Genomic DNA, 14,585 nt, shown 5'->3' on the forward strand with positions numbered 1-14,585 from the left:
ATTTGAATTTGCCACATTATGGAAAGATTCTGACTCTGAAGTTTTTTTTTCTTGGTCATCTCTCTTGTCAATGGAAAATCATTAGATAGACCCTTTTTCCTAACATAACTATATATCTGTGATACACCTGAAAGGCATTTATTTTAGGAGTGATAAAAATTATGGAGGTTTTTAATAGCAGCAGTGTTACATCTCTCTCCCTCTCTTTCTTTCTCTCTTTTTTTCTCTCTCTCTCTCTCTCTCTCTCTCTCTCTCTCTCTCTCTCTCTCTTATAATTAAGACCATATCCATTGTAGTAATAATTGTTAATAAGTAGGCTAAAATTATATATATATGTATATATATAATATATAATTATGTCAGATGTGTATATATATATATATATATATATATATATATATATATATTATTTATTTATTTATTTATTTATTTATTTATTTTGCTTAGGCCTTCAGTGCAGGACTCATATGCACTCGACAGAAAAGTGCTGGTTGTTAAATGACTTTTGCTCTCTTTTCACAATAATTAAAGTTGGCAAGAAACAGAAGTTGCGATAGTCTTTTCTTCCCTATTGTAATATCCATGTCAAAAGTATTAAAAAAATAAGAATAATAAAATGTTGTAATTAAACTTAATTTTGTCCATCAGGAATTGATTGAATTGTTGGATCATTGTGGTTTGCTATTGCTGGCATCTCATGTGAGTGACAGGTTCTCCCGTCCTCGTGTCAGTAAACGCGTCATCAGAGAAAAGAAATCGTTGCAAGAGGGAGGGGAAGTTATTTTGATTAAAGATTGCAAGGGCATATTAATTAAATAATATTAATTTGCACAGATAAATCATTTATAAAAATACTCCATAAAATAATATTTCATAAAAAATAAGAAATATCGATTTTTATTTCTTGGTGTTTTTAAAGCAAAGTCAATGTGTGACCTCTGTAGCAACAGTCCTTCAATGTCGAGTTTGCAAACAAAACATCATCACAAATTACAACTTAATTAATTAAAATTAATTCTAATGAACTGAACTATTTTATGTGACATGGAGACTACTTAGATGTCCGTGTTATTTCTATTAAATATATAGATAAATTAATATATAGATTTATAAATATTGATGCAGAGTTCTATTTTAGTTCTTCTTTGCCTGTTATTTTCATGATTAGCATTTGACTAGGATTATCAATTTTCTGCTTGAAAGAATGCAGGGTTGAATCCATTTTGTTTCCATATGAGCTTTAAGAGCAGGGATCTTGGGACTTGATAAAAATTCAAAAGCAAAAGATATTTCTCAACTATTCAACTGTAATTTCTAACTTCATGTAAAGTGTTTGTGTAGTGGAAGGAATGAGGAGTGATTTTTAAGGGTGATGTCTAACTGTTTCCGTTGCTTTTAACAAGTTGATCATGACTTCATTTAAGAGTCTTTAGGAGTTTCATAAAATTGGTAAATATAAATTATAATATTTCCATTTTAGAATCTGGATTCCGCAATGGAACCCATTGTCCCATAATTCAGATGACTACACAGTGATATTACAGTGACAAAAATAGGGAAGTGTATAAGCTTGGTCAGATGTAGACATAAGTCAGAATTTGAGACCGCAAAATGGTTTTAATTAAATGGACATTTTCCAACAAGAAAATAAAAGTTGATGACAAGTATTGTTGAGCTGTACTAAAACATATGTAGTCCAATCAATTTAAATTCATTACTTCTAAAAACACCCACTACTGAGATCCTCAAATGTTTTCTTGAAAAGTGTTACTATGAGAACATGTGTCGAACACCTTTACAAAAAAAAAAAAAAAAATTACCTTCCACTATGTCCAAAGGCCATCACTTATTTTGATAATAACGCCTAGTCACATGCTTCAACAGTTCCTAAGGAAGGATAGGAGGTCTGAGTTGCCCAGTCTCATTTGTTTCCTCTCAAGGTTCAACCAAGGCTTTTTGAATAGAAACAGGAAGGTCCAATCCACCATCCCATTCCAATACATGTTCTCAGGAAAGGCCACAACCAATAGAACACATAAATACTGCCGTCACCGTCTGGACATTTGTCTGTTTCTGCTTAAAGATGGACAAACATCTCTCAAAATGTCACCCAAAGGCTCATGGTCTGCATTGAATTTGTCTTTCAAGTTTCAACACATTTTTAGTATTTACTTTCAAGTATCAATGCGCTGTACTTTGAATCTTCATATATGATTGAAATATATGGCATGTAACCTCATCCTTTCATCTTAAATGAATTTGTAGTAATTAAAATGTAAGTAAAGTAAGTAAAATGACAAACATGTCCCTATTACAGGCAGGTAGCCAAATCGGTTTACTTTCAAAATACTTTGAGGGATTAGATGGACAAGTAAACTCCTTTGAAAATTATTTGTGCATTTTGTGTTTGTGTAATTCGCTCGTCTTACTCACTGTTTGTTTTGACCTGTGATTTATTATGCTTTTCCCTCAGCCAGCTGTTTCGGATTTGTTTTATCTGTTCTTTATTTGACAAAGAACACAGTACAAAACATTTCTCTTGACCAAAACAATTGCTTTCATTGAGTCTGTAATCAATGAAAATACATGAAAACTGGTGCCCTTAAAAAGATCATAAACATTTGCGTTTTTATTATATTACAAAAACCTGCATTCTTTTATGCACCCTAACTTTTCCATTTGGGAAAACTTTTCCAGTGTTTTCAACAATCTTGGAAAGAGTGGAAACAATCTTTTCATGATTACAATTGGACTTTTTGCATACCTTACAAACTGTAAATAGCATAAAAGCATAAAAGACACAATTGCATGCTTGAAAGTCTGTAGACAAGTTGTAATCCATAACTGTGATAACCTCAATTTGTATTGCTTTCTGATATTTTTGTGGGTATGCTATGCAAGGTACACTCCTTAAGTCAGTCATTTTTCCTCATTTACGTTTTACACAAACAAATGAACAGCACTTATCAGTGGCCTAATAAAAAAAAGTAATCATGGCTGACTGCTAAAGGCACAAGTATATAATGGAATCTTTAAGCAAAATCTTATGTTTTTTTTTTTTTTTTCACAGATAAATTTTTTTTTGTGCTGTCATGACAACATATTTTAGCTTCCAATAGCAGAACCAAAACATTGCCTGAGAGCTGCCATCAACAGTTACCTAAACCTTGCCTCTAATCCTCCCTCAAGCAGAGACCTCATCTTCACCCATGCATCAGTTACACCTCATATCTACTGCACACCTGGAGATCTTGTCTTTCACAGAGGACAGTTGTGTTGTTGAAGGTTTGGGCAGTGTATGAGTGGAGGAGGGTGGTTCTGCTCGCCCTACGGCTGTCAACACTTCGATTTTGAAAGAGTGAAGGAACTCAAACTGAATGAATAACAGACTCACGTGAGTGATGAGAAGTGAATGTCTGAATGAACCTCATTGAAACACACCTGTGGAGAACACCACCTTCACCTGTTTGAACTTTTGACCTATTTAGGAGGTTAAGGGGCCACATGCTGCAATGCAAGGGACAAGAAGCTCCATGCTGTAAGCTAAAACATATTCAATCCAGCTGACACACAGACATCTTATGAAACAAATATCTCTCCACATGAAAGCTTTCAAACATGCACTATTTTTCTTGGTATTAAAAAGCTTTCTGGAATACTTGATTCTGATTGGTCAGTCACGCCAATTAGCAGTCTGATTTTATCCATGGCATCGCTGCATTCAAGCAGCCTTGATTCTAGTCACTTTGTTCAGAGCAAGATGACAGTGTAGTACCTTCTATTTATTAACTACAAAAAAATACAGCAAGATTTTTAATTCTTCTTCTTCAAGAAGACGAACATACAATGCGCTGTAAGGCGGTGTGGTAACCAGAAAAACAAAAACAGTATTCATTTAAATAAACAAAATATCCAGGAGATCGCTGGAGAGTAAATAACAGGAGCTTAGGAGATCACATTCCACACATGAACAAACAATAACCGACAAGGAGTAACTTAAACACAGGGCTTTATATACACAGGGCAAACAAAGGAAACTAGACAAGACACAGGTGAAACTAATCAGTTACCATACAAATAACTAGGGAGTAATCAGGGACTAAACTGAAAGGGAATACAAGAAACAGACGCACAAGAACAAAATGACAACTAAACTGAACATAACTCTTACATAACTCCCCCCTTCTGGAAGACGCATCCTCACACTATAACAGAGAGTTTAACAGTGGACGGAGGGAGGAGGTTTAGGTGTGGGACCTGACAGAGGAAAACACCACAGAGAGGACAAAGCCATGGAGGAGATGACAGAGGGAGGAGCCAGAGAGTGACCCTGAGCTAAATCATTAGGATGAAGGCAGACAGCGCAACCGATGGAGGGAGAAGCCAGGGTGGAGCCAGTAATCCGACCGACAGAGGTGGAGCCAGGAGAGGTGGAGACCCAGGCAGAGCTGAGGAGATGAACACCAGGTGACACTGCTGGACTGGAGGGCCACTGCAGGCTCACAGGACAAGGTGGAGGCGTGGGCTCGGCAGACTGAGATTGAGGAAAACTGTGGGGAGGAGGAGCCCAGTGGGGCTAAAGGGGTGGAGGGAAAAGGCGTAGCCGGAAGTCCGTGGTGCAATCAGGGTGAAGCCTGACCAAGGCGTATCCCCAGAGACGTGGGAGCCCAGTGAAGCCTGAGGCATGACAGACCACGGTGGAGTCGAGGGAGCGTAGAGCCATGGGGGAGCCAAAGAGTCGGAAGGCAGAGGTAGAGTACAAGGCTCAGAGGCCCAAAGTGGAGATGGGGGAGCTGGGCAAGACCAGCGTGACAAAGGAGACTTGGAGCTGGGTGGGACCAGCGGCGACGAAGGAGTCTCTTTTATCACATCGCAACCTTGCGTTTATTCATTTCATACAAATGCAACTTCTGCCCTCTAGTGTCTCAGTGAAAATTACCTCAGAGGACTTTGATAGTGATATTACTGTAATATATTATTTAGCGATAATGAACAACTAACTGCATATTATCCAACTTATTTAGTCATCAGTGCTTATTTAACTAAATCCTTTATGCTTTCATAGACTACTCAAGGCAGCTTGACCCCAGAAATGTACCTTGGCTCAGAAATGTTGTGATCAATGTGGCAGTTTTGAAATGAAATGAAGCATTCTGAACAGACGTCATTTGAGAGATGTCTTTTTGCACAGCACTGGCAGTGGAAAAAGTGGGGATGCTCTGTACACATTGGGCACAGGCTCATCAGAGGCAAACAAACAGAGGCAGCTCTGTGATGATGCATTAGCCTGTCAGAGAGCGCCCGGCACTGAATACAGACCAGCCAGTGTAGGGTCAGACGGAACCTGAACTTCTCTATCCATCACAAGCAGGTTACCACACATACACACTGAATCTCGTGTATGTGCATATGCTCAGACATACAAACACTCGATAAACTGACCTTCACACTCTGAGTGCTGCAAGTGGAAATTGAAAGAATCTCCAAATATTCAGACAAGAATGTGCACACACAAACACATACACGTATGCAAACACAAAGGGTTGTTTGAGTTCCTGTTGAGTCTACTCGTTCTAGACCTAACATAGCTACTGTAACCCTTGCAAAATCTCAACTGCAAAAATTATTTATATCCACCGGTCTACGATTTCCCCCCGTGTGATTTATGAGCGCTGTGCATTCTTCGCGAATCGTCAAATCCTGCAAACCGTCCCATGAATAACCCTGAGGTATCCTTGGTATCTGCTAGCAGTGTTTCTCACCATGCCTGGTATTTCATGGCAGTATTTTGAACCTCTCCAGTTTTTTTGACTCATCAAGGGGTGAAATGTCTGTTTGATTATGTTGGCCTGAAAGTGGCATATTTCAGCTGCCCTCTGAACAATATCATAAAAGAGGTGTTATTGATACAAGGCAAGTTTGTGTTGAAAAACGGATGTATAGAGGAGAAAGATACATATTTGGGGAGTTAATATTGGCATTTGTGGTTTAGCCTTTTCCATCTCGGGTGTGTGCGTATAGGGAATTATTTCCAAGAATGTAGCTTTTAAAGACGATGCTGCATTAAACAGCAAAGCTAAACAGCATTAGGGGCACAAATACACTCCGGTTCCCAGCAGATTCTCTCTTACACATTTACCAGCTGCAACTCTAGTCACTTACTAAATAGAAATTTCATGTTCAATTTAACAATCTCACTAGGTGTCAAGGTCACATTTTATATTTATTTAAAATAAAAAAATGTCTACTATTAGGACCCTTAAGATTGTTTGCATTAACATCATCATTTTACCTCAGCTCATTTATTCCCATTCTCATGTGTAATGGCAATAGGTCTTGCTGTAACATAAAAAAGGATTGTACTGAATTGATTAATTTATTTACATTTTTAAAACATTAAAACAATTATTTACACTATTTTTGCATCAAAATCATTCTTATGACTATGAATCATTCGTATGATAAGCATCATCAACAAAAATAATGAGAATTTTTTTTGCCAATGCCACAATGCAAAAAAAGTTATCTAAGGTTCCTAAGAGAAGATTATGTTTTCTTCATGCAAAATATCAGTACTTTATGTTTTGGCTTTGGTTGAAATGTGACCTGGACATTTCTTGAGATCGCACTTATTTTTCCACATTAAAAACCATTTAAGGGATTAGTTCAGTGTTTTGGGGTGTAAAAGCTTGTCTTTAGATGGATTTTCCCCCCAATGATTTGTGATTTATACTGTTTTGAGATCGTTTTGATTTCAGCAGATGAAGTTTCCATTGTTTTGCAGTGTGTGGCAACTCAAAGTGTTACCATGGTATTAGTTTATTAGTTAGTTCAATCTCTATTGCTTTTTACTTCTGTTTTTAGGCAAGACTTTTATAATTCTGTCCCCAGGCAGACAGATACACACTGATTTCCCACTGAGCAGTTTTGACATGCTTCTCTTGCTAATGTGCAGAGCTGCTGATCCCTTACTTGACTGCTTCCATGGCAAAGCAATACAGATGTTCTAGACATTGCTTGGCAGAAGGTCAGCACACAGAAATTTACGTTTTTATCTTTATTTTTCCTTTTATTCAGGATGGCCATCTGTGTGTAGGGTGAATTAAGGTATTCTGGGATATTGTAGGCCTATCAGAAACCCAATATCTGATGTGTTGGCTATTAGGTCCCAGTTGGGTGATCGTGTAATTGAGGTCTCATTTGTTTGTCTGAAGTATGCTTACAATCCAGTTAATTGCAGAAAAAGGTTTTTATATATATATTTTTTTTTGCACCGATGCCATAAGAACCAAGGTTCTAGATCCAGTCACTGTTCTCCACCGGATTGGCTCCCGTCAGTTTTGTGTTCTATGCGCGACTCAAATGCTGTGCGTCGCTGAAAGGACGCGAGAGCAATACTATTCGTCCGGCCAGCGCGTGTTTACATTTAAGCTTCTGTCGACCTAATGAAGATTTGACGCAAGAAGTCCTCAAAAAGGCTTTTCAGTGGCATATGGACGTCGCCATCTTCTGGTATGAGAATACAGGCTTGAATCTACAGTACGTTACTACAGACATCAGACGCTAGTGAAGTTGCTGAACGGAACATTTCGAGACTTACACACACACCTGTAAGTAAATGCGGTGGTCAATCCCAAAAATTGACAGTGTGAATGTAGCATAAAGTGTGAAGAACATTTTAATAATCTAAAGAACCTTTTTCCATAAAGAACCTTTTGTGCAATGGAAAGGTTCCATTGATGTTAAAGGTTCTCCATGGAACCATTGATGCTAGTAAATACGTTTTATTTTTAAGAGTGTATTTGCACTCTTTGTAAATATATTTGTATGTCTGTGTGTGAACTTACTTATTCTCACGTTAATTTGAGTAAAGCACTTTGTTATTGACATGCATTGGACCAGAGAATGAGACAAATCTAAAAATATTAAAGGGATAATTTAAAATGTCATTTCCACCAAAGAACAGCTAAAGGGATAGATCACCTAAAAATGAAAATCATAATTGACTCGCATTCACATATTTCCAAACTCTAACTTATTATTTCTTTCCTCTGAGAAACACAAAAGAAGATATTTTGAAGTGTCTGAACTGTCAATACAATAAAAGTAGCCTAAATGGGGTCCAAAACCCCATTTTTGAGTGAACTATCCCTTTAAGAGAAGAGCATGTGCCATGGATTTATTAAAATTATTCATGCCATCTACCACAGAACTATTATGTTATTAGCCTATAGGAAATCTCAAAAGCCCTCAAGATTGGGTGTGACCAATATTAATTTTAAACTTCCTTAAATGGTTTTCTAACCATTTGTTGGTCTCATAATTAATTGCGTATAAAGTTTGAGCATTTGCGTCATGGTGCCATAAATATGTCCTTACATTATGTGTCCTAACTAAGATTCACCTGTTCAGTGTCTCATTGCACTTGATTAAATTCATGTGGTATGGCTCTATTATCAGTCATTATTACATCCATTTGCTGCAAACGCAGTGACTAATCTCCATCAGACTTCACCTCTGACCCAGTAGATGTCACATCAGTGCATCATCATGGGAATGTCATTCCAGCTGCTCTCTTCTCCTCAAAAGAAATGAATGAAAAGCTCCACACAGTGATATTTCCACACCGCCTACTCAGATGATTTTCCTCTCTTACTCAGATTTTGTGAGTGGATGCAGTACGTCACTGAGCGGGCCGGCAGCTATGTGCCATGTGTGTGTGATGTCTCGCCGCCACTGCGGTGAGAGCAAGTGCCGTCTGACATACTGTCTGTGCTGTTTGCAGGGGAGGTGAGAGGGATTGGAGTGTGTGTGTGTTACTGGACTCTCCTCTGACCAAAATGTGCTAGACTACCTTTCCTGTATTTCATAACAGCCCATTAGTTCCTGAAATCAGACACAAACACCTTTCAATATATTTTAGTAGTTTCTCCACCTCTACACTTTTAGAGAAAAAGTTCAATGGGTTCTATATAGAATCCTAGACTCAATTTATAAAAACCCTTTATGCCTAAAAGGTTCTATATAAGGAGATGTCTTAAAGGATTAGTTCACTTCAAAATGAAAATTCTGTCATCATTTACTCACCCTCAAGTTGTGTCAAACCTGTATGAATGTATTTCTTCTGCTCAACACAAAGGAAGATATTTTGAAGACTGTCGGTAACCAGACAGTAGATGTACTCCATTGAATTCCATAGTAGGAAAAAAAAAATACTATGGAAGTCAATGGGGCCCATCAACTGTTTGGTTACCGACAATCTTCAGCAGAAAAAATAAATTCATACAGGTTTGAAACAACTTGAGGGTGAGGAAATGATGACAGAATTTTCATTTTGAAGTGAACTAATCCTTTAAATGATACTTTCATGTTTAAAAGGTTATTTAATTTTTTTCCTAGTATGTTTACAAACTGTTTCATTCATAACATTTAAAATGAATTGAATCAAAATTAATTAACTAAAACTACATTCATAAAATGATCCCATGATGGGAAAAGTCCTACGTAGAAACTTTTCTTAGAGTGCAGTTTTTATTTGCCAAAAGTATAGAAATGGTAAAAGAATATATAGAAGCACCTAAAGATTTCATTCTAACCATTAATAAAGGCAATATGCAACAAAACATTTCGGATGTATATCTTTTTGTGTGTATGTCTAAATTGGCCTGTCAGATCTCTCTCTCTTTCTGTGTGTGTGTGTGTGTGAGTGATGTCAGAGGGGGCTGTGCCAAGCTGTCTATAAAAGTGGCAGTCACTAAGGGAACGAGTGGAGCAGAGCTTTACAGTTTTATACATTTAGCAATTCTTGAACAGACTTTAAGGGGTGAGAGCAGATTGCCAACCAACTAAATTCTTTTTGAACTGACAGATGCAGAGGAACGCAAACATTTTGGATAAAACCATGTCACTTCTAAGGAGCATACTAAGGCAAGGACATTTTTTCACACTGGTGCTGCTATCATGGGCCGCTGTGGAGGTACGTTTTTGTGCTCTGTTTGATGGTCTGAACCTGAGAGTGTTCCATTATATGCTCACTATCTGACATCCAGGTTGCCTTTAATAATATAATTATGACTTTACCTTTAAGAGTACATTAAAAAATAAGTGTTACTGCTTTTCCATAAACTGATTTTAGATCTGATTTTTTTAAAGAACTTAATTAAAAAAACCTTTATTAATTTGCACTTTGCACTATAAAAATTGCTTAATCACAATGTCAGTTTTCGGTTGCAGATAAAAGCATTTTAGTATAGGGAGTTACAGGGCACCGAAATTCACTTTTTTTTTTGCCTGATTTGCGTCAGGTTTTTGCTCACAGAGCCAGTATTATTCTTGTATGTGGTCTAATATAGAGGCTGCATGAATTTGTAATGACTTTGTGGTGGTTAAAGAAGATACTGCAATAAACCATCTGCTTCATTGCATAACTATAGCATTCTTTCTTAAATTCTTAAGTGAAAGCAACTTATTATCTCTTGATTTATGGAATGGAAGAGGGGAAAACATCTCATAAAAGCTAGTGTTTTCTAAAATCTGTTCTTGTTTCCTTCTGTGCTTTCTTAGGTGCAGGGTGTCTGTCCACTGAAATGCTCTTGTCCCTCATCGCCCCCCTCGTGTCCTGCTGGTATCAGTTCGGTTCTTGACCCATGTGGGTGCTGTCGGGTCTGTGCCAGGCAGTTTAACCAAGACTGCAGCCCTACTGAGCCCTGTGACCACATCAAAGGACTGCGCTGCCACCTAGGGGCCCAAGGAGACCCCGACAAAGGCTTGTGTAGAGGTAAGAGGAACAAGGAAATCTTAGACAGTATTGTGATTGGTAACTATGTTTTTTAACTATTTGAAATAAAGCTTAAATAAAATGAAAAGTTAGATGAAAAAAGTACAGGTAAAAAAACCACAACTGAATTAAATGTTTAAGCTGATGTACTTAAATGACTAAAAACCAAAACTGTAATAAATGAAAGCTAAATATATATATATATATATATATATATATTACTATAAAATAAAAGCTAATTCAAAATATTAATAAATACTATAATAGTATGTAAATATATTAAAATAACACTGACTTAATATTTGGATCTTATATTACAGTATAGTAGGCTAATATTTAAAATGTACTGAAAAAAAATCTTAAAAGAGCCTAAACTGGTTTACTGGTCTTAGCTGGTTTAAACCTGTCCCCTAACCTGGCCAAGCTGAAAATTACCCATAAACCCCTCTAAAACCAGACCAGGCTGGGAGCATACCATTTTAGGCTGGTTTTAGATGATTTATCAATCCATTATTGTATAATAATAAATGGGAAAATTTATTAAAGAGGAATATGGCCCTCATCATTGTCATGTTAATCAAGCAATATTATTGTTATTTCTGACATCTAGCTGAGGCTCAAGGTCGCCCGTGTGAGCTGGATGGACGGGTCTATCAGCACGGCGAGGACTTTCAGCCAACTTGCGAGCATCAGTGCACGTGTGTTGATGGAGTAGTCGGCTGCATCCCACTGTGCCCACACCGCATTTCTCTACCCGACTGGCCCTGTTCCCGCCGCCGCCTCACCAAACTGCCTGGCCGCTGCTGCCAGGAGTGGGTGTGTGATGATGACAACCGCATTGCTGAAGTGGATCCGTTGCCTGATGCACATCCACAAAAGCACACTTACCTCACAGGCAATGAGTTACTTGTAGTAGCTCCATCTACTTCTTGGGACAGTAGTGCAGGAGCCCCTTATCAAGGTAGATGAATAACAGTTATAAACTGATAAAAAACAAATTACATAAACAACAGGGGTGAAAAAAAATTATTGATGGTTATAAACACTGGTTATTATTCATGGTTATCAACATATTTATATTTTACCCTCTGTCGCTTTTTTTTTTAGAGTGGATTTCATCCTCTAAGTCCCATGCCATCCTTCCATCCACCTGCTTACTGCAGGTCACTGATTGGTCCCCGTGCTCAACCACCTGTGGAATAGGCGTGTCCAGCCGTGTAACCAATAGTAATCCTGAATGTCGGCTCGTCAGCGAAACTAGGCTCTGTCAGATACGAGAGTGTGGCATCAACCTTCCACCATCACAGAAGGTAAGTGGCGGCTGTAGTCGGATCTGCAAAATGACATAAATAATATAATATATAAAAGTATAAAAAGGATCTGGAACTACTAAGTAATAAATAATATGAAATTTAAACAATATAAAATTATTAAAAAATACATATATATATATATATATACATCTGCTTATATTCTTATAATTTTATATTATTTTAATTTTACTACTACTACTACTAATTTTAATATTTTGATTTCTGGTCAATGGCTTCTGCTCTGTTATTGAAGTAGATTTGCATTACAGCCATATCTAAATGTCTTCTCTCTCTTTTACTCAGAAAGGAAAGAAGTGTCAGAGGACCACACGACCACAGAATCCCACGCAGATCGAATTTGCAGGATGCTTCACTGCTCGCCGTTACCGGCCACGTACATGTGGATCCTGCTCTGATGGTCGCTTCTGTGTTCCCTCTGTGACGCGTACGGTCCGTCTACACTTTCACTGTCCTGAGCCAGAACGAGACGACTTTACCCGCAACGTCATGTGGATACAGCGCTGCAGCTGCAGTCAAAGAAACGGCCGAGAAGGCCTGTCATCACAAGCAGAGTTCCTCAATCTGCCAAACGACATTCACACATATACACACTGACATTAACTCAAGAACAAGTTCAAAAGCATTTTCTCACATTTCTATGGAAACATTTAGCTCAGCATCCAACAATATTCTCAATATATCAATAATATGTATATAACTTATAAATAAGATTGCTGTTTTACTATCCCCTGTTTATATACAGGGGATATATGGTCATTATATGTAAGTAAGAGGTAAATTATGACTGTAAAGCTTGTTACACACACACACACACACACGTTTTCATGTTTCATGGGGACTTTCCATATATGTAATGATTTTATACTATACAAACTGCATATTCGATCCCCTTACACTAACCCTAAACCTACGCATCAAAGGAAATGATCTGCATTTTTACATTTTAAAAAAACATCACTTAATATGATTTATTAGCTGTTTTCCTCATGGGGAGGATACATGAGGAAAAGATTCCTCCCCCACAAGGACGCCATCTTTGTGGGGACATTATGTCCCCATAATGTAGGCTTTACCAGGATTCCCCCTCCCCACACACACATTCAAATGTTTACCATTTTACTCTATCATTTAATATTCATACCCCTTTTTTTTTTTACTGTATATAGTGTAAATATGTTTCAGTACCACTGTACATATCTAAAATGTTTGTTTTTATTTTATAATATTTAACAGACTTCAATTCTGAAGTGTCATATTCAAACTTCAATTTTTTGAAGTGAATGGCAAATAACAAACATGGAGCAAAGACATTTTATGCATATTTTAGTAGTTTCATTTTGTAAAATAAAATGTATTACAATTTATATTTTGACTGTGTATGGCAAACATTGAAAAAATAACAATGAATAGAATAGATTAGGGCACACACTGGGCAATAATAATAATGCAATAATAATTATGCTGTTTTGGTGTTATTTAATCATCATAGGAAAGCACCGGCCAGATCAATATTTATAAAGGACTTTTGGGTTGCCACTATTATATTTCTCTCCCTCAGTTTCTCTCTATGGCTTTATCTCTCTCTCTCTCTCTCTCTCTCTCTCTCTCAGACAGCTGAGACTTTCAGCACGCTATGACGAGTGAACAGGAAATGTCTAAATGTGTTGAAAATGTGCAGGATGAAATATGTGATGACTGAACAATCTCACAGTACAGAACATTTGAGCCACACACACTGAACATTTGTCACTCTTTGATTAGTCAGCATATGTTTTGTCCGTGTGTTGTGTGACACAACAACAACAACTGTATTAAATGTGACTGAGTGCACAGTCTTCCAAAGGTATGCTTTGTGTAGTTAAATCCAGACTTAAGTGCTCTTATTTCAACAACAAAAAAGTGCTATTTAAAAAAGTTTCTGTAAGTGATTTCTTTATTTAAATAACGCAAATAAATAAAATGGGGGTGATGGATAAATACAGATGTTTCATAATTCTGTATCTATATTCAATAGTTCCAGTTTAAATGTGCACATTAGCGCCCTCTATTGGTTAAATGACACCTCAGAATTAGAAACAACAAAAAACATTTATTACAGTGGAAACTCCTATATCCTTGCATTGCATAAAACATGGCTAAAGCTCCATTTTATTGTGTGAATTACAATCGAGTTTGAATGGTACAATATTATACTGTTGTGTATAACAAATTATTCTTCACCATTCCAGTGGAACATGAATATTTGTATCTGATGGGTTTGACTTATGAATGGGCATGATATGGAATTTAAGAACAATTCAAGATACTGACCATTACATCATTTAACCTTCTTGTCTAATTTCATAATCTAACCCATTTTATAGCCAACATACTGTAGAAGATGCCAAAATCCCTTTTCTTATGTTGTCAATTGCAGCATATTCATGTGAGTATATTTAGTTTTCTTTCTTTTTTATTTTTATTTTATCTAGATA

General features: G+C 37.0%; 1 protein-coding gene across 2 annotated transcripts; it reads left to right on the forward strand.

Moving 5' to 3' along the window:
* The first annotated feature begins 7,430 nt into the window (after positions 1-7,430).
* ccn1l1 (cellular communication network factor 1, like 1) lies at positions 7,431-14,085 on the forward strand. Of its 2 annotated transcripts, none has more exons than XM_084115911.1 (7): positions 7,431-7,610; positions 8,661-8,790; positions 9,869-9,976; positions 10,564-10,777; positions 11,388-11,738; positions 11,885-12,087; positions 12,394-14,085. In XM_084115911.1, exons 3-7 carry the CDS (start codon positions 9,869-9,871, stop codon positions 12,703-12,705), a joined length of 1,188 nt encoding a protein of 395 aa, XP_083972037.1. In that variant the 5' UTR covers positions 7,431-7,610; positions 8,661-8,790; the 3' UTR covers positions 12,706-14,085. The 2 variants fall into 2 exon arrangements, with proteins under 2 accessions (XP_083972037.1, XP_083972038.1); XM_084115912.1 differs by having other exon boundaries at positions 8,661-8,741.
* The last annotated feature ends 500 nt before the right edge of the window (positions 14,086-14,585 follow it).

The sequence above is a fragment of the Abramis brama genome (genome assembly GCF_963993115.1).
Source record: "Abramis brama genome assembly, chromosome: 5".
NCBI classification, from domain to species: Eukaryota; Metazoa; Chordata; class Actinopteri; order Cypriniformes; family Leuciscidae; genus Abramis; species Abramis brama.

Bases quoted from the DNA above. Each gene is read 5' to 3' on its own strand.
- ccn1l1 (XM_084115911.1), top strand. From the start codon at position 9,869: ATGCAGAGGAACGCAAACATTTTGGATAAAACCATGTCACTTCTAAGG. The intron at 10,778-11,387 runs GTAAGAGGAACA...TCTGACATCTAG, and splicing joins CGACAAAGGCTTGTGTAGAG to CTGAGGCTCAAGGTCGCCCG. The intron at 12,088-12,393 runs GTAAGTGGCGGC...TCTTTTACTCAG, and splicing joins ACCTTCCACCATCACAGAAG to AAAGGAAAGAAGTGTCAGAG.